The 20,430-nt window shown below is 36.8% G+C and overlaps 1 protein-coding gene across 3 annotated transcripts in view; it reads right to left on the reverse strand.

Moving 5' to 3' along the window:
• The window catches only part of LOC100259784 (bifunctional dethiobiotin synthetase/7,8-diamino-pelargonic acid aminotransferase, mitochondrial), a 42,805-nt gene extending 29,855 nt beyond the window's left edge, over positions 1-12,950 (reverse strand). The window contains exons 1-4 of one of the 3 annotated variants that reach the window (XM_002270515.4): positions 12,089-12,950; positions 7,500-7,670; positions 7,026-7,287; positions 6,713-6,793 (exon numbers count right to left, since the gene is read on the reverse strand). In XM_002270515.4, coding sequence (XP_002270551.1) covers positions 6,713-6,793; positions 7,026-7,287; positions 7,500-7,670; positions 12,089-12,849 — 1,275 coding nt within the window. In that variant the 5' untranslated portion in view covers positions 12,850-12,950. Of the gene's footprint in view, positions 1-6,712; positions 6,794-7,025; positions 7,288-7,499; positions 7,692-12,088 lie in introns of all 3 variants that reach the window. The other 2 variants (XM_059740612.1, XM_059740613.1) reach the window with 2 other exon arrangements.
• Positions 12,951-20,430: the final 7,480 nt, after the last annotated feature.

Genomic DNA, 20,430 nt, shown 5'->3' on the forward strand with positions numbered 1-20,430 from the left:
ATGTAAAAGCCGCATTCCTAAGAGGGGGGTCCAACAAACCACTTTCCCTTATAAACTCGTCAAAACGCCTCATGTTGACTGTTAGCCTAGAATCACCCATCTTCTCAGATATCCTCCTGATCACATTAAAATCCCCTCCTACACACCACCTTGGGAAAGTTAGACCATGTAGATCTTGAAGTTCCAACCAAAAGTCCTCCCTCCACACTGCCTTATTCGGGCCATACACTGAGCTTAGCCAAAAAGACCCTTCCTCATCAGAGTTCAATTTTACAGTAACAGAGAAGGATCCTAACACCTTCTCTGAACAATTGAACTTAACTGAATCCCACAAAATCACAATCCCCCCCGACGCCCCACAAGCAGGAAGAGCAACCCAAGCCAGACTTTTACCTTTCCAAATACTACTCACTAACCTCCTATCCCAAATTTCACGCTTTGTTTCCTGAAGCATCACCACATCTGGGTTTTGAGTGCTTAAAAACCTTCTCACAGTCCTCCTTTTCTTCCTAGAACCTAAACCTCTTGTATTCCAACTTAAAATCTTCATTAGAACAATCACAACCCAACACAACCCGCACCCAGACTAATCCTCTCCTCGAGTTCCAGAACCCTTTTTCTTCTTTCTTCTGGAATAAACCTTGTCCGCAGAGAGAGGATTCCTGTTCTCTCCCACCACACCTTTCCCATTATCCCTGACAATTCTAACCCTCAAACTCTCCAGAACCGACTGAACCTTGACCATCTTCCGAGGCGTAAGCCCCTCAATCTGAAAACCTTCCAGCGGGAGAGTGGAAGGTTCTTGCACAGGGAACAAAGCCTCAACTGAGTCACCACGCACCTCAAGGTTGCTAGGAATTTCCCTAAGGAAAGGTCGGTCTTTAGATTTTTGGTTAGAGGTTTCTAGGGGTACCACCACACCTTTCGAACAGGACGCACCACCACGATGGTTATCAGACACCACAGGAGAGATAGAAACAGGTCCACGCTGAAAAGCGTGGCTTGACTCCAACGGATACGAAGAAGAAGAATGGACACAAAAAGGATGACCCAAAGAAACCGAGGTTTCGGGAATAAGAATCGACTCAAAAGCCCCAGACAGAGGAAAATCTCGCTCAGAAGCAGCTGAGATAGGATTACGCACCTCATTGATCAGTTTGCATTGCAAAATCCCCTCTTCCCCCTCTGTCTCGCCGGTGGAAACTTTGGATGTTTCCAAACCAGTGGATAAATCACTCTTTCTGGAGTGAGATTTGCCCCGATTTGTCACCAGTGAGTCCCCTCCTTCAAAGCTACGCTTCGGGGAAGAAGACGCCTCGTCAAATCTCGGCGGCCCACTTCTTGCTCTGCGCCTTACGGAGACTGGAGATCCCTTCGTCTTTGACGACGCTTGAGGAAGACCTTCCGACGCTCTATTCTTTGCAGAGAGCCCTGGTCCTTGGAGCTTTGAAGACGAAGATACAAACGGGCCACCATTTGAAGATCCTTTATGGGCTGGACCCACTAATGGCCCAAAATCCTTCCCCCCAACTTGGGCCCAACCAGAACGGGCTTCAAAGGCGTCTGGTGTTGGCCCGACATTGCTTCCCGCCCTTGGGCCCGATATCCACCTTCCCTTTCCTTTCTCCCCCTTAGCCGATTTTGAATCTGAAGAGCTAAAATGGAGACGATGACGGGGCATCCATCTTTGGCAGTCACTGGTCCTGTCAATAGCTCGTAGCCCCTCGACCATCTGTGGCTTCTTCAAGACGCAACCCCCGGCTGACCTCATCTCGTCCTTGCTGCGACTCGATTCAGACTTGATATAGTCTCCTCCGTCGTCTTCTCCGTCATCTTCTCCGGTGACTGTAACTGCAACCGTGTATATCCAATCTCCATCTTCTACCTCTAATAGCGCTGGGAGCACGACCTTTGGAAGCATTTCCACCCGCAATGTTACTTTCGACAAATCAACAAACTTCAAGGAGTTTCTTGCCACCTCCGTTACCCTCCCCCACTGCTGCAAAATGTGACTCAACTGCACCTCATCCCACAGGTGGAAAGGGAGACCTCTTAGCTCCAGCCACCCCCGTCTAAATTTTCCCCTCACCACTGAGTTCTCTTCTGGCGACCATCTCCTCAGAGCAAAAACCTCTCCTCTCACTGTGAAACTACCTCTTTCTTGAAACCACTGAGCTTTCCTTGCATTTTCCACAAAAAAACACCCTTTGTAAGCAGAAATGGGTGTTACGGATACCATTCCTTTCATCCCCACCCTTCTCGCTATAGCCTTTCCAACCTCACACCAGTCACGTATCTCTCCTTTGCCTTCACAAACCACCGCTCTTGCCCATTTTCCAACTGGCATCCCTGCGCCATTCCTTGTTCCTTTCTCTGCAACCACCTCAGCATAGGTCCTCTCACCTCTGTACATTCCTTTGCTCTCTTGAAGCTTGTTTTGCGTCTCCTTCGATTCTCTCCCAACTTGAACAGATAACTCTTGGACTGAAGCAATCACCTTCCTGAGGTTTTCCCACCCACAGCCATTAACACCTCTTGGAACAACTAAGACCAAAGGTTTTCTCTTTGCACTATATTCTGTGATCTTCATATAACACCCTCTGCTATTAAAACATATTTCCATCAGATGAGTCCTGGTCTTGCCCCTCATTTTTCGAATGTAACCCCTGGAATCCTCCAACTCCACAGCTTTCTCTAACTGCTCCACTAGCCAACCCGTCTCCTCCTCTCCAAAATCTAAAGAAACCACATAACCTCGGCTTCTCTCTGTTATTGAAAGCCATTTTCCTCCATTGTAATCTTCAGACTTCACCTGGAAAATCTTTCTCTCCACTACAACCGACTGATTTCGAATCATCCTCAATCCCACAAAACCCTAACCTTGGTACAATGTTCCTCCCAGAAAGGGCCAAAAAAGAATAGAGAGTTAGATTTCCAAAATTAGGTTTTCAATGACCCTTTTAATAAAATAACCCTTTATTTTTTAGGGTGTAAGGAGAGGAACAAGGAATAAAGTTTATGGTAAAGAAAAAAGAAAAAAAATAGAGAGCAAGAAGATATGATGAAGAAGAGATGGAAACCTTAAAGTCTCACTAAGGCTTTTTAGGAGTCTCGCCATTGAGGATGACAACACTTGCAATAAAAAAAACATAATATTATTAATATCAATCAATTTATTACTTTGATTTACATTGATTAGTCTTATTTATAAGCTTTTCTAAAAAATCTAAAGTCTACTAAGATTCCAATAAACTCAAGCAAACTGCCTTCTTGTAGCTACATCCTTAGCAATCAGCATCCAGAGCCGAAAGACCCCTTAGGAGAGAGTGGAGGAGAGCAAGGGTATCTAGACACCTCGGACAAGAGAGCTTGGTCGAAGATCTCTGGCCTACAGATCATCGACCAAACAACAAACATTGAGGCCTTTAAGGCAGTGGGTTCTGGTTGCGAATTGGTGGGGGAGGATCCTGATAGCCTTCCCAGGAAGTTTGCCAATTTCTGTAGATTTATGGGGATGCCTGCTGCCAGCTTAGAAAAGGAGATCAGTTCCCTTTTGAGGAAGCTGGAATCAAGAAAAGGGCGTGGGATTGAGGTCTCAGGGGGGAAGAGGAAACCTTTTTCTATATCTCATGTTAAGAGAGAAACCTGAAAGTTAGAATGCTTGATTAATTACAATAGGTCTTCGTTCCCTGTCAAGGAAAGGGGGGCGCACTGGGGTTCCAACGCTTGCTTAGTGAGTTTGTTGTTTCGTTACCATTTTGGATGAGAGTTTTTTATTGCAATTGGATTCAAGGGGAAAATTTTGTTCTTCTAAGTTGTATTTCAGTTGAGGTATGTTTTCAATTGGGGTATGTTTGGGTATTCTCTATTTTTTGGGTTCTACTACTAGGGTGAGTGTAGTTCTTTTGGGGGCTGGTCACTGTTAGAGTGGTAGGTGTTTGTTTTTCCTATCTTCCTCTTGCTTGCTTTTTGGCCTTAATTGTATGCTCTGTGTGTACTTTGTTACGCCATTTTGCAAGTGCCTTTAATATATTATTATAATTTACCTATCAAAAAAAAAAAAAATTCTAATAAACTACTATAACTCTAATTCTAATTATCATATAACCTAATTAGTTAATCTTAATTTAACTCTAACAGATACTAATCCTTCTTCAATTCCAACCAATACTAATTTAATTTAATTCCAGCTAATATTAATCCTAATTTAATTCCAACTAATATTAATCCTACTTTAATTGCAACTAATACAAATTCCCTTTCTTGATATATATCTTAGAGATCCATCCTCATCAAGGGGTTGCTGGCAAACTCCCCATCTAACTCCACCCTTTGGCCTACTTCCCTTAACACATTGGATTTACCCCATTTGCAAGCCTAAGCACCTTGTAGAGACCACAAATGACCCTGTGCTAAAAGGCATCTCCTATTAGGTGCTTCTACAATTGGCTAAAGGCCCATCCAAACTAACTAGGCATTCCCTTGGAGGACTAGTCTAAGGTAAAGCTTAAAACTTGCCTTATTCAATCATGGTTTTACAGCCCATTGCTTGATCTACTTTGCTATAATATTTTTCTTACTAGGCTGGAATTCATGTCTACTTTCTTCCATTCCAAGTGATTGACAAGACAGGTGACAAGAGAAGAATAAATTGACAGGCACTTGGGGAGCATCTACCTTAAGATCTATTTATACTTGGTATGCAAGTTCCATTTTAGAATGTGGATCTTTCAAGCATTTATATATAAAATCTCCAGTATCGGTTACTCATTATAATGGATTGTTTGTTTCAGTTTACTGGAGCTCAGTATTTGTAAAATACTAGCATGCTCTGTTTATATAAATATAATAATCAGGTTGAATTAGCAATTCATTCTGAGCTCTTTCCATGTCAGGTTACAGGGACTAATATGTGAAATGATAGTCATGCCCTTGGTTTCTAGTGAGTCTGGGTGGGGCAGTGATGGGAAACACCCATTGTGTTTTCTCAATCTTGACAGCCATCCTGTAATAGGGATTTTGGAATGGAGGGAAGAATGTAAGCAAAGCAGGATTAATTCAATGTGATGATGCTGTGTAACAAAATCAACAACCTTCTTCCAACCATCTAATCATTCAGATGCTTGATAACTGAATCCCAAAAAGTAGGTGCTCCCTGGCTACTGCAACTCACTATCCACTTACTGATACACAACCTAGGGGAGAAGTTAGACACCAAAGCCAATCCTAGTTGAGGTTCACTCCCAACAATAACTTTCTCAAGGTGAAATCTTCAGCCCCAAAACCATACTGAAAAAATCCTAAACATAGTTGTTATCAAAACATGTGAAAGAGCAGAGGATAGCATCATTAGAAAACTAAAGATGAGGTTCACTCCCAACAATAACTTTCTCAAGGTGAAATCTTCATTCCCAACACCATACTGAAAAAACCCTAAGCATGGCCTTGTGATTAGTTGTTATCAAAACATGTGAAAGAGAAGAGGATAGCATCATTAGAAAACCAAAGATGAAATACTTTGACACCTCTCCACCCAACCTCAAAGCCTTCCACAAAACCTAGCTTTCTGCTAAGAATTCCATGAGTTTCAATTGTCAGGTTTCCCCACCCTCTCACAGGTGCAACCCAAATGTCTACGATTGAACCATAAGGAATACATAATTTTAACTATTTTTTTTGATAAGTAAGCACAAATTGTATTAAAGGGCAAACCGCCAAAGGCATACAGGGAGTATACACATAATTTTAACTATTTGGCAGGTTTTGTAAATAACTGTTATCTTCATCATTGGTTGCCACATTTCCTGCATCTGACAAGATCTTAATAACAGAAAACAAAACCACAAGTTCACAAGAGTTCAGAATCTTAAATGTTTTGAAGCATGGCTTCATATTTTCTGCAATGTGGTCCCTAAGATACAGCCCTGAAGGCACCAAGTTCTCAATTCAGAACTGGGGAAACTTTCATTAATAAGACACTATTACGTCTATTCCCTCATGAGTAAAGAGAAAATTTAAATAGAAGACACTGATTTACCTGAAAGTATAACAAACCGAACACGCAATATGATTAAATCAATTGGTTAGGGTGATTATTGTTTTACATTGATATACTAAAGGCATGAATAAGATTAACCATGATTGAGTGACACACCATCTTAAACTTTGAAAAAGGCAATAGACAATAATTAAGTTCAAAAAAAAATTCAGTAGTGGCAAAATACTCAACATATACACAGAAAAAAGCAAAAGAAACACTAGGACCTCTTGTATATTATTGTATGCACTCACACTTTTATCAATCTTGCCCTCTACTCTAGTCGCATGTGTTAAAATAAACTAGGTATCTCAAACAGGATAGAAAATCACTATTCTTTCCAGTAAATCATGTAATAAGAAAGGATTATGATAACAAGAATTTTAACAGTGAGCAACAGGAATTAATAAGAAATTGGAAAATCCAGAGGTGGAGCAACAAAGTCAAAGCTGAAAGATATTTTCCTCAAGTTGTTGCACACAAGTCCAGGGATCCTCGTGTGAACAGCCCTCACTTGGACTGAACAAGAAAAAAAAAAAAAAAACTCACAAGTCATTTGCTGCTTGCTGCTAATTATAAAATAAAATAAAATGAAAATTCATAAGTCATTGATAGAGTATCTATATACTTATTTAAAAAAACAAGCAAGAAAAACTCTTTTAGTCAAAGGATGACCTGCAAAGTGGCATCAGGTCCTTGAGTCCACCAACTAGCACATGCATCAAACTGTTGTGCAATGAAATCATTATTCTGGACCTATATTGGACATAAAAAATGAAAAAATTAGTTCAGAATACAATTGCATCTGTATTTATAGCACCATTAAGAAATGTATTGTATAATATGTATCTACCTGGAAAAAAGGTAAAAATAAAATACATTATGCCTCAAGTGCAACAACTTAAACCCTTCCATTCTTCCAGTCATGGACAGTTTCCAAGGGATTACAAAAGACAGACTAACTAATACAAGTAATTACGAAACAGACCTTGTGGACAGAAAAATTTTCACCACAGCGTGAGTCAATTACTGTAACAGTTTCTTCAGGTACAAGTTTGTGCTGAGTAAATGGCCACCAGAAAATATCTCCTGCCCTCTTTGGCATGTCATGAAATCTCTGAATTCTTTCTGAATAAACTGACAACATTATTTCTTTGAGAGAACTAAACACAGCCTGAGACTTATCAAACCACTCCATCAGGTTGTCTGATGGATCTTGAGGAACAGGTGGCAACACAAGCACAGGAACCCTATAAGAACCAAAAAGATATAATAAATATAAAAGTCAAATGCATAAGCCTAAAGGAAAAGAAACAAGCAGATATCAAAAGCATGAGAGAGAGAGAGAGATCAAATGGTAATTCAATATCAAAGTCAGCAAATGGTTGCTGCAAGATCACGTATAAATTTGAGAACAGACAATTGGGCCCCAAAATATGACATATTTAGAGTATCACATTACCTATTACCCAAATAAGACAATAATGGCACCTCATTAACAAGCCCATGATCTTCAATGACAATAGCAACAACATCATAACCACGGAGTTTTAAACTCTCGTATGCTGAAATAGTCCCAGAAATACCGCCAAGCCGCCCATCTCCCACAAGAATGGCAGGTAACCGAAATGGTCTGCTAATATGTAAGAAAGATCTGAATCAAAGCAGAGAAAATAAACATATATACAAACATACATATATATACACACACCAAAGGTAGTCATTTCCTTCACCATATCAGCCTGATCTATGCATTTCAGATGCTCATCCAGATTATTTAAGTAATACTTTTTTTTAATAGGAAAGTGAAGAATGTATTAAGGAGAACAAAAAGAATACATGATGTATACAAAGCAACCAAAAGACCAAAAAAAGAGATGCGAAGACACAAAAACTAGCCACATCCTACAAATAGGCTAACTAGTTCACAAATTCTAACAATGACAAAAAACCATCTCCAATATAAAATCTAACCCAATCCCAAAAAAGGTTTAAGAAAGAATTTCGGATCTTTATTCTATAGCCTCTTCAAAAGATCCTTGGGTGGTTGGTGGTAGTTGGGGCCTTAGGTTTGTTAGACGGTTGCATGATTGAGAGCTAGAGGAGGTAGATGTATTTTTTGGGAGATTGTATGACCACTTCATTAGTTTAGGTTGTAAGGATTCTATGGTATGGTTGGGTTCACAGAATGGTAACTTCTCAGTTAAGTCTTTCCACTCCTCTTTGGCAAGTAGAAGAGTGGAGCCGTTCTCTTACAATATAGTATGGAATTCTTGGGTCCTAGTGAGAGTTAGCTTCTTTGCTTGGGAAGCAACCTGGCCAAAATTTTGATTCTAAATCAGTTCAAAAGGAGGAGTTGGAGGATTCCTAATAGATGCTACATGTGCAAAGAAAAAGAAAAAACGGGTGATCATATTATCCTTCATTGCAAGAAAGCATGCATTATGTGGCAATTAATTTTTTCTTTGTTTGGTGCATTGTGGGTGGTACACTCTTTAGTTAGGGGGTTTCTCTTGAGTTGACACGGTTCTTTTGGTGGAAAAGAAGAGAAAGAAGGCTTGGAAGGTTGTTCTATTATGTGTGTTTTAGACCATCTGGAAAGAGAGAATTAGGAAAGACTTCGACAATTGTGAAAGCTTGGACCAACCAATTAAAAATTCCGTTTTGACCTTGAATGCAACCTATCTACCTTTGATTGCCTTCCATGCCCCCACTCCATATCCCTCTCTCTCACTTCTTTAGTACACCACCTCCCTTTTTCCTACCTGTGCTTTCCTGCAATTACTTGTTTCCAAAGAGCGTTCCCAAAGCCCCTTTTTGTTTTTCCATGCATACAATAGGCCAATTCACCAAATGCGACTTGTGATCCTAACAAACCCTCACTCCCTAAAGAAAATCCCTATGAATCTTCTCCAATCCCAATGCTACCCTCTTCAGGATAGCAAAGAGGGACACGAAATAAATCAATAAACTGGAAAAAGTGCTCGTTATCAAAATTTGTCTCCCCCTCTCCCCTAAAAGAGATTGTCCCTTCCACCAAGCAATCCTTTTTTGAAAACATTTTTCCATCCCTTTACAAACCTTGTAGGACTTGTAAGGGGTCCTCAACGAAAGGTCTAAATAGGTGGTTGGAAGAGCACCCACCTTACAATCTAAAATCCCAACAAGCTCCTCCATATTAGAGACATCCCTAACAAGGATCAACTTACTTTTCTCCAAGTAAATCTTTAGCCCTGACTGAAATCACCCCAAACTACAAAAAGGCCCAGCACAGGTATTCTAGATTCTCCTTGCTAGCTTCACAAAAAATGAGAGTATCGTTTGCAAATAACAAATGAGAAACCTCCACCCCCAAACCCTTTCTACCCCTTACTAAGAAGCCATCAATAAACACCACCCCCCTTCTCTCTCTCTTCTTTTGCCCTAATAAAAAGGAGGGAAAGAGTCTCTATTGCCGGAATGAACAAATAAAGGGACAAAGGGTCTCCTTGTCTTAACCCCTTAGAGATTTGGAAGAAGCCTGAAGATGATCCATTTACCAAGACAGAGAAACATGTTGTAGAGACGCACCAACTTCAATCCAAAACCTAATTTTTCTAGAAATGCAAGAACAAAACTCCAATCTATATGGTCATAAGCCTTTTCAATGTCAAGCTTTTTTTCAGTGTTAAGCTTGCAAATGATTCCTCTCCAGTTGCCTATAAGTTTAGAATCAATGGTCTCATTTGTTATCAAAACAACATCCAAAATTTGTCTACCTGCCACAAAAGCATGATAAAAATCCAAGATTAAGTTGTCCACCACTTTTTTAGTCTATTCACAAGGACCTTAGCTAGGAGCTTGTATAAACCTCCTACCAAGCTAATTGGTGGTCTAAAGTCCTTTAGGTCATCTGCTCCCCCTTTCTTTGGCACGAAAATTAAAAACGTGGCATTTAAACTCTTCTTAAAAGACCCTGGTTTATGGAATTCCTCGAAGAACCCCAAAACCTCTCTTTTTCACAAAAACCCAACAAAACTGTCAGAATGTCAATGAAGCCATTCAATTTAGGAGTCTTATCCCCATTTAAGCTATACAAAGCAACTAAGACCTCCTCATCAAAGAAGGGGATCTCCAAAGCTTCTGAATCAATGCTAGGCAAGGAGTTAAAGGTCAACCCAGTAATGCTCAACCTCCATTCCCCAACTCAACCAGGATCATACTAAAAGCATTAGCCACACCGTCTTTAATGTTGTCTTCCTCAATTAGTGATTCATCATCCACCCTCAACTTGGCTACAAAATTTATTCTTCTTCGAGCATTGACCATTGTGTGAAAAAAATTGGTATTCGTATCCTCCTCTTTTAGCCAAAGTTCTCTTGAATTTTGTCTCCAAGAGATTTCCTCTATTGCTGCCCACTTTTTGAAATCTTCCACCACCACCTTCCTAACCTCCCCTTCCTCCTCTATGAGACCCCTTTCCCTTTCCCTTGAGTCCCAGTACCCTATTTGCTCTATGGCTCACATATTCGATGCACTGTCTAGCTAACATTCATGGTTAACATTCACATTCATTATTATTACATGCTTATGGTGCTACTTACATAAGTGACTTAGTGCTTCACGTTTTATAGGCTTTTTGGAGGAGAATGGAGAATTAGGATTTATGGTGGTAGTACAAAGAAAGTAAAATCAACAAGAGAAAAAAGAGAAAGATAAATGCTAGTCTTACTAAGATTTTCTAGAAGTCTCACCCATAAGAGAACAATGAGCTCACCATTAAAGATTGAAAAAAGCCAAAATTTGCAAAAGTTATCAGCCCTAATTCCATTCAATATTTATTCACAGGTTTTTGAAAATCTAAGCACTCAGCAAAACCACCAAAAAAGAGGAGAAGGGGGGGGAGAGGAATATATATATAGTTATCCTAATAAGGCACTAATTCTTTTCCTAAAACCCCTAACTTTCTAAATAATGAAATCAAATCATAAATGAAACTTGTAATTGAATCAAGTTGTAAACTAAAAAAAGTATAAATTTGAGAAAATTATAAAATTTTTATAATAAACAAATTTCCAATGAAGAAAATTTTGAAAACTTGGAATGTGACTCTAATAAACAACCATCACTACCATCGTCTCCAAACAATGGGAATATGGGAAATTACCAAAACACCCTAATCTAGAGTTTGCATCTTCCTTGTCCTCCTTTTCATGAATGCCTACCATCAGCTACATTCCTGCTGTAGAGGCTAAGAAAGATCCTCAAAAATTCATCCCATGATGTGAAGCTAGTTTTTTTATCGGTAATGATGTGAAGTTAGTTTCCCTTCAATTGTGATACCTTCTTCAATTAACTTTTGAATATTTCCCTTATTCCCCACTTAACAATGGCCATGGCTTCAAATTCAACAACTAGTCATGACTAGTTGGCTGGATTGAAATTCATACAGGCACCCCAACTCACAATCATGAATAATGCCAGAACTCAGAAGTAATCACTTAAGAAGTTGAGAGAAAAAAAAAATGAAAATCAGAAATGTCATCCACTTTAACATATATTATTAGTTTGCTGAAACTTCTAACAAACTATTCAATATTTTAAAGAGTAAAATCAGATTTCCGCCCACTTTCCCCAGTGAGCAATAAATTTTAACAGTTATAGAAAAGTTGATTTCAGGCCAAAGAAAAAAAATTGCCCAGCAATTCATACAGTTAAAACCCTAGTGTAGATTCAGCCAGAAGCTCTCTGTTAAATGTCAGTCAGCTCAATCTACAGAGTTCATTTTCTAATAATTCTCGATTTTGGGTCAAGTTGTTCTCTACATGCGCCAAATTTTCTCCCATTCCTTAGTAGCTTCAGCAGCTTAGCCGTTGAATTTTACTTTTGAATTCTGTCAGTGACATACCACATCACTGTATACAAAATTAGTAAGTGCTTTATGCATATTCGGAAAAGCAAATCACACTAGCTAGTTAGAAATGTCAAGCTAATCTTCTAACTGTTTGATGTGCAGAACTTGTTCCAGATTATCAAATTTCCAACCAGAGAATAAAAGGAACAAGTACGTACCGATACAAGTCACATTGAAGTGTTCCCGAAGGCCCGGGACTCGCAACACCCCCGGCAGTCTCAACCACACTCCATACATCCATCCTCCCTCTCCCATCTTCAGAGCCAATCCTCAAACATCTCCCCAACACCTCCAGCAGCACCTTGTCCGGCACAGCTCCACCCTCCCTCTCCACGGCCAAATGCGGCGAAATCGCCTCTCTCCATGCATACATTGTCTTGCAAGTCAACTCGGATGCCGCTCCCGCCGCCCATTCCTCGCCCAGCAGCCTCCTCTCCTCATACGCACCCAAATCCCTCAACTCACCCTCCCCTTCGGACCCGAACCCTAGCACCGCCTCCGCGGCGGAAGCTGAAGCTTTGAGAACGTGATTGGAGGCGGATACCGCAAAGGAGGGGCGGCGGCGGAGGACAAGCTGGGAGAATTTACGGAAGACGAAGGCGGAGTCGGAGTCGGAAGGGAAGCCGGTTTGGACGGGCTTGATGTAAATGAACTTGGCAGAGTCGGAGGATGGGAATGGAGAGAGAAGGGTGGCGGCGGCGAGGCCGGTGGAGACTAGGGTTTTGCCGAGGCCAGTGTTGGAGGCCCAGATGGTGTAGATAGGATGAGAGAGAGGAAGGTCGAGTAGTGGTGGGGGTGACGGTGACGGTGGCGGCGAGGATGAGATGGAGCGGCGGAGGTGGATGTGGAGACGAAGAAGGAGGAGGCGGCTGTGGGGGGAGGAGGAGGAGGAGGAGAAGAGAGAGGAGAGTAGGAGCATGGTGGGAGACGTGGCGCTCGTGGGACAGTGGATTGCAACGGTCAGAGAGAGAGTGGCAATTTCAAATCTGACTCAGAGACCTTTCGATTTTTCGTTCGGCCAATATTAAATTATTAATTCATTGTATTTATAACAAATATCACTTATTATTTACAAAATAATAATATATATATTATTTATCTATTTTTGAAGTTAAATATTTTGCAATAAGAGCCATTCAATAAATATCGCTACTTTTGCTAAGTGTTTAAAATTTTTGAAATCTTGGATGAGTTGGTATTATTTTGTTTTGTCCTAATTATATATGTAATTAAATTAAAAATAATTTAATTTAAATTTTGTATGGCATATAAAATAATAAAAAAACTATTTCTTAATAAAATAAATTATAAAAAAAATAATATTTTATTTATTTATAGAATATATTTAGTTTTTAAAGGTTATATATTTTACTCCTTCATATTCAAAATTCAAAATAACACTTTACCTCACAAGCATGATATTTTACTCCTAATTAGAAACCTTTCATAAAATTATATACTCTAATTTTATGGACTTAAGTTTGGGTTGAATTAACTTTGAATTAAGAGCCTTAAAATGAAAATTTTAAAATACTTTATAAATATGATATGCATCAATATTGATTTTTGAGATTTGTTTACATGGGATTCGTGATTTTCACATGCAGCTCTAGAGTATGACAATTTCCAACATGGATAATAAAAGTTTTTATTTACATTTCAACATATTTTTTCTTTGCTTGACTTATAGATTGGTTTGTATAACAAAATTGAATATTAAATATTGAATTTTAAATGTGATTTGATAAAGTGTAAAATACGTCAAAAGTTGATGATTAAAGTATATTTAAATTTATTTTTAATATAATTAAAATTTATTTTTAAAAATAAAAATTAAACTAGACTACTTAGGTCAAGAAGGGTATTTATTAGAGTAGGTGTTGAGAATAGATTTATATAAAGGGGACGAGGTGGAGAAGGTAATCCATCCCGAACCTACCCATTGTCATCCCTACGCAAACCCGTACATTGTTTGGAAAAAAATTAAAAATGCTTTGTTTGTCTTTCATCATGTTTTTGTGATTAATTTGATAATTTAATATTATTTAAAACTTTGATTTATGTAAAATTCGAAGGAAAAATAAGGTGTTTGTGTTATTAAAAATTGAAATGGATAAGTGACACTTTGTTTAAATATTTGTGAATACCTAAACTCGTGAGTTTTTCTTTCAAAATTATATATTTTTTTTCTTTTGCAGTTGAACACAGTGGAAAATACAAAAGATGTAGGGTATAAACTATTAGTATGCTTATTTTAATAAAAATAATATATTTTTAAAAAATAATTATATCCATACATTGAACAATATAACCACAATTAAATAAAAAATCTCATTAATATCCAAATTTCAAGTTCACTCTTTCATTTATCTTTTGACTTAAAATAAATATATATATATTTACCTAAATATAAATATTAATAATATTAAAATTAATATTTACCAAATATATGAAAACTGAGATACAATTTTTTTGTAACTTAACTCTTACTTCCATTTAAAAGGAAAAAAAAGTACATGAGACACAAGTAGGATGCTATGTCCACATGGGGAAAGAGAGTGATTATGATATTCCACATAAAATAGATGAAAAAAATATTTAATATCATTTTCAATAAGATATAATATCATAAGATATAATATCATAAGATATTAATTTAATAGAATATGTTATATCACGCTTATAACTAGTTTGTAAAATGAATAAAAAATATATTAATTTTATTGTAAATACAATGGTGAATGACCACATTGATGGTTATTTATGAACTCCATTTACTCATATTTAAGATGAATAATGGGAGTTCATATTGTGAAACCTATAAAAGGCTTCTTACACCCCATGTAAGAAGCATTCCGAGCAAAATAAAGATATTATCTTCCTCTCATTATCTCTATCTCTTTATTTCATTCTCTCAACATTTCTCTTGTTTGATTTCTCTATCCCCTCTATATATATATATTATTAAAGTAATACATAGTCATCTCTACTTTTATTTGAGTCGCATTTATTCTCATTTTACAACACGTTATTAGCACAAATTGTTTTGAAGGTAGTTCTCGTATCTTAAACTTGAAGTTATTTATATAGAATAAAATTTTACATATTTATATTATTATTGATTTGTTTTGTTACATATTGTTAAAAGTTATAAACAAATTATTTGATTTTGTTTATAATCAAAGTTATATCAATGCTATCAAGTTATTATAATTGATTCTAATAATATTGTTTTGTCATATATATGAAGTTATTTGACAATGTTGAATATCACAAAACTCGAATTTGTGGCACTTGACATTTCGGGAAAGAACTATCTATATTGGATTCTTGATGCTGAAATACATCTTGATGCTGAAAATCAAAATTTAAAAAATGAGTATCTTACGGTAAAGGACCTTTTACTCTATGGAGTAATTTGAAGGAAAGATATGACCACCAGAAAACTGTGATTTTCCCAAAAGCTCGATATGATTGGATACACCTAAGGTTGCAAGATTTTAAAACTGTTAGTGAATACAACTCCGCACTTTTCAAAATTAGCTCTCAATTAAAGTTGTGTGGAGAAAAAAATCACAGAAGAAAACATGTTAGAGAAAACTTTTACTACGTTTCATGCCTCAAATGTGCTATTGCAGCAGTAATATCAAGAGCGTAGATTTACAAAATATTTTGAATTAATATCATGTCTTCTTGTTGCTGAACAAAATAATGAGCTTTTGATGAGAAATCACCAGTCTCGTCCAACTGGATTTGAACCATTCCCTGAAGTGAATGCAATATCATCCCAAATTCGTGGACATGGACGATGACATGGTCGTGGTTGTGGAAGAAATTCTCAATACCATGGTTCTTATGATAATAATTCTTAGAAAATGAAAGTCTCATTGCACCACAAGAAGTGGAACAATACTGAGACAAAATAAGAAAATGGGAAACATTCACAAGATAACCTCCTAAGAACCATGACAATAATTGTTATAGATGTGATATGAAGGGGAATTGGTCGCGTACCAGTTGTATCCCCAAACATTTGGTCGACCTTTACCAAGCATCAATAAAAGCAAAAGGAAAAGAGATAGAGATGAACTTTATCGATGGTGATGGATTAGACCTAACCTACTATGACATTGATTTCTTTGGAGGTCCCAATGAAAAAATAGACCATTTGATAAATGATGAGAAAATTAACATTGATTGATGTTACTCTATATATGAAATAATATATTATTATGTCTTATATTTACATCTGATTTTCTTTGTTATTTATATTATGCCTTGTTTTTTTCTGTTATATTTGAAATCCATGTGTTATTTGGTCTCAAGATGAATGAGGATGTTGTATGTCTCGCAGATCGTGTGACCACGCATACAATTCTTCGAGATAAAAGATATTTCCTCGAATTGACATTAATAAAAGCTAATGTAAGTACCATATCTGGTACTACAAACTTAGTTGAAGGCTTTGGAAGAGCAAACATAACGTTGCCAAATGGAACTAGATTCCATATAAATGACGCTTTATATTATAGCAAATCCAGAAGAAATTTGCTCAGTTTTAAATGTAGAATATCTTTACATTACTTCCATTATATCTAGCCAAAAGCTTATAATGGAAAAACTTCCGGCTTTCTCCTCTAGGTTGTATCATACAACTATAAAGCCCATTGAATCATATATTGTTGTGAACTAGAAGTTCAACGACCCAAAAGTTTTTGTCCTTTGGCATGACTGGTTAGGTCACCCAAGGTCTTCAATGATGCGTCGAATAATCGAACACTCACATGTGCATCCACTAAAGAACTAGAAAATTCTTTCGCCCAATGAATACTCATGTGCTGCTTGCTCACAAAGTAAATTGATAATCATACCATCTTTTATTAAAGTCATATCTAAGTCACCAGTCTTTTTAAAAAGAATACATGACGACATATGTGGGCTTATCCATCCACCATGTGGACTATTCCGTTATTTTATGATCTTAATAGATGCTTCTACTAGGTGGTCACATGTTTTTCTCATTTCTACACGTAACATTGCCTTTGCTAGACTTTTTGCACAAATAATTAGATTACGAGCACAATTTCCAGATTATCCAATTAAGACAATACATCTTAATAATGCTGGCGAATTTACTTCTCAAACATTCATTGACTATTGCATGTCAGTAGGGATAAATATTGAGTATTCTGTTGCTCATACTCATATCCAAAATGGTTTAGCAGAATCCTTCATCAAACGTCTCCAATTAATAGCTCGACCATTACTAATGAAAACCAAATTACCTACTTCCGCCTGGGGACATGCTATTATGCATGCTGCAGCTTTAGTTCGTATTCGACCTACAACTTACCATGAATACTCCTTTTCACAACTTGTGCTTGGAAAACAACCAAATACCTCTCACTTATGAACCTTTGGTTGTGTAGTATATGTACCAAGCGCACCTACACAACGCACTAAAATGGGTTCCCAATGAAGACTTGGGATTTATGTAGGTTTTGATTTTTCATCTATCATAAGATATCTTGAACCTTTGACAGACGATGTTTTTACAGTCCGCTTTGCGGATTGTCATTTTAATGAGAGTGTTTTCCCGTCATTAGGGAGAGAAAAGTTGATTCTTGAAGAACGATGAAAAATTAGTTGGAAGATATCTACTATGACCCATCTTGATATTCGTACAAATCAATGTGAACTAAAAGTTCAAAAGATCATTCATTTGCAAAATCTTGCAAATAAATTATTAAATACATTCATTGATACAAAGAAAGTGACAAAGTCACACATCCCGACTGCAAATACTCCAACATGAATTGATGTCCCTATAGGACAGTTAACAAATGAATCTAAGATATGTCTGAAGTGTGGTAGACCTATTGACTCAAAGAATGTAACTCCCCGGAAGAGAAGAACCCAAGAAAAACCTAGCACTCTAGAAAAGGCCATCAAAATGATTGATCAGTTTAAAATTGATAAATCTATAGCCCTGGAAGAGGCACAAATAATGCAGAAAGCCCCTGAAGAGGCACATATTGAACAAGAAGCCCCTGAAGAGCCATCTATTGAACGAGAAGCCCCTGAAGAGGCACAAGTACCTGAAAATTGTGAGATCTCAGTAAGTTATGTACACATGGGAGAAAAATGGGATTGAAATAATATTGTTATTAACAATATTTTTGCTTTCCAAGTGACCTCTAATATCATAAGAAATGATGAAGATCCTGAACCACGAAATGTGGAAGAATGTCGACATATAAATGATTGGCCAAAATGGAAAGAAGCTATATAGGCGGAGTTAAACTCATTAACAAAACGAGAAGTTTTTGGACCTGTAATCCAAACACCTGAAGATGTAAAGCCTGTTGGGTACAAATGGGTATTTGTACGAAAGCGCAATAACAATAATGAGATCATAAGATATAAAACACGATTAGTAACTCAAGGTTTCTCGTAGAGACCTGGTATTGACTACGAGGAAACATATTCTCCTGTCATGGACACAATCACATTTCGTTTCTTAATTAGTTTGGCAATCTCAAAAGAACTGGATATACATTTCATGGATGTTACTACAACATATTTATAGGTATCCATGGATAATGATATATACATGAAAATCCCTGAAGGATTTAAATTGCCTAAAGCAAATAATACAAAGCCTCGTAGCATGTACTCAATCAAGTTACAATGATCCTTGTATGGATTAAAGCAATTTGGACGCATGTGGTACAATCGTCTTAGCGAATACTTGCTAAAAGAAGGGTATGCAAATAATCCTATATGCCCATGCATCTTCATTAAGAAATCAGAAATCGGATTTGCAATTATTGCAGTGTATATTGATGACTTAAATCTTATTGGAACTCTTGAAGAGCTCGTAAGAACCACAAATTACTTGAAAAAGGAATTTGAGATGAAAGATCTTGGAAAAACAAAATTTTGTCTCAGCCTGCAAAATGAGCATTTTCCAAATGGAGTTTTAGTACATCAATCAACATACATTAAGAAAATTTTGAAGCGTTTTTATATGGATAAAGTGCATCATTTAAGTTCTCCAATGGTTGTCCGATCACTTGATGTGAAAAATGGCCCATTTCGTCCATGTGAAAAAGATGAAGAGTTACTTGGTCCTAAAGTACCATATCTTAGTGCTATTGGTGCACTTATGTATCTTGCCAATTGTACACATCCAAACATTATTTTTTCTGTCAATTTATTAACAAGATACAGTTCCGCTCCAACTCGAAGACATTGAAATGATATCAAACATATATTGCGTTATCTTCGCGGAACTACTGATATGAGTTTATTTTACTCAAGGGAATTAAAGCAACATTTGCTTGAATATGCAAATGCAGAATATATTTCAGATCACATAAAGGTAGGTCATAAACAAGGTATGTGTTTAATTGCAATGATACTACTATTTCATGGAAATCTATCAAACAAACAATGGTGGCCACATCATCAAATCATTCAAAAATACTGACAATTCATGAAACAAGTCGTGAATGTATATCACTAAGATCTATGATCTAACATATTCAGGAATCATGTGGACTCTCCTCCATCAAAGGTGACCCGACAATATTATTTAAAGATAATGTTGCATGCATTGCATAAATAACAGGGGGTTATATTAAAGGAGATAGAACTAAACACATTTCACCAAAATTCTTTTATACACATGAACTTCAGAAGAGTGGTGAAATTGATGTGCAACAAATACACTCAAGTGATAATCTAACAGATTTATTCACAAAATCATTGTCAACCTCAACATTCAAGAAGTTAATACATAGGATTGGAATGCGTCAACTCAAGGATATTGACATGAAGGGGAGTATGTTTGTAAAAGGGTGTTAGTGTACTGTACTTTTTTTTTTTCCCTTCGTCTAGGTTTTGTCCTACTAGGTTTTATTGGCAAGGTTTTTAACGAGGCAGTCCTAACATACCAAGAAAAGAATATTATACTCTTTTCATTCACTAGGTTTTTCCTATAGGGTTTTTCACTAGCAAGGTTTTAATGAGACATATTCTTTTAATATGGTGATCATCCAAGGGGGAGTGTTGTAAATATAATGGTGAATGACCACATTAATAGTTATTTATGAACTCCATTTACTCATCTTTAAGATGAGTAATAGGAGTTCATATTGTGAATCCTATAAAAGGCTTCTTACACCCCATGTAAGAAGCATCGTGAGCAAAATAAATATATTCTCTTCTTCTCATTCTCATTCTCTCTCTTTCTTTCATTCTCTCAACATTTATCTTCTTTGATTTCTTTCTCCCCTCTATATATATATATTATTAAAGTAATACATAACTATCTTTACTTTTATTTGAGTCACATTTATTCTCATTTTACAACAAATTTTAAATATTCCATATGTTTTTAGAATAAAAATTAAATTAAATTATAATAATTACTTGAAAATAGGAAATTTCTCTTATGTTCACTAATATTTAATATTTTTTTGAATAATTTCAAATA

The sequence above is a fragment of the Vitis vinifera genome, chromosome 11 (genome assembly GCF_030704535.1).
Source record: "Vitis vinifera cultivar Pinot Noir 40024 chromosome 11, ASM3070453v1".
NCBI classification, from domain to species: domain Eukaryota; kingdom Viridiplantae; phylum Streptophyta; class Magnoliopsida; order Vitales; family Vitaceae; genus Vitis; species Vitis vinifera.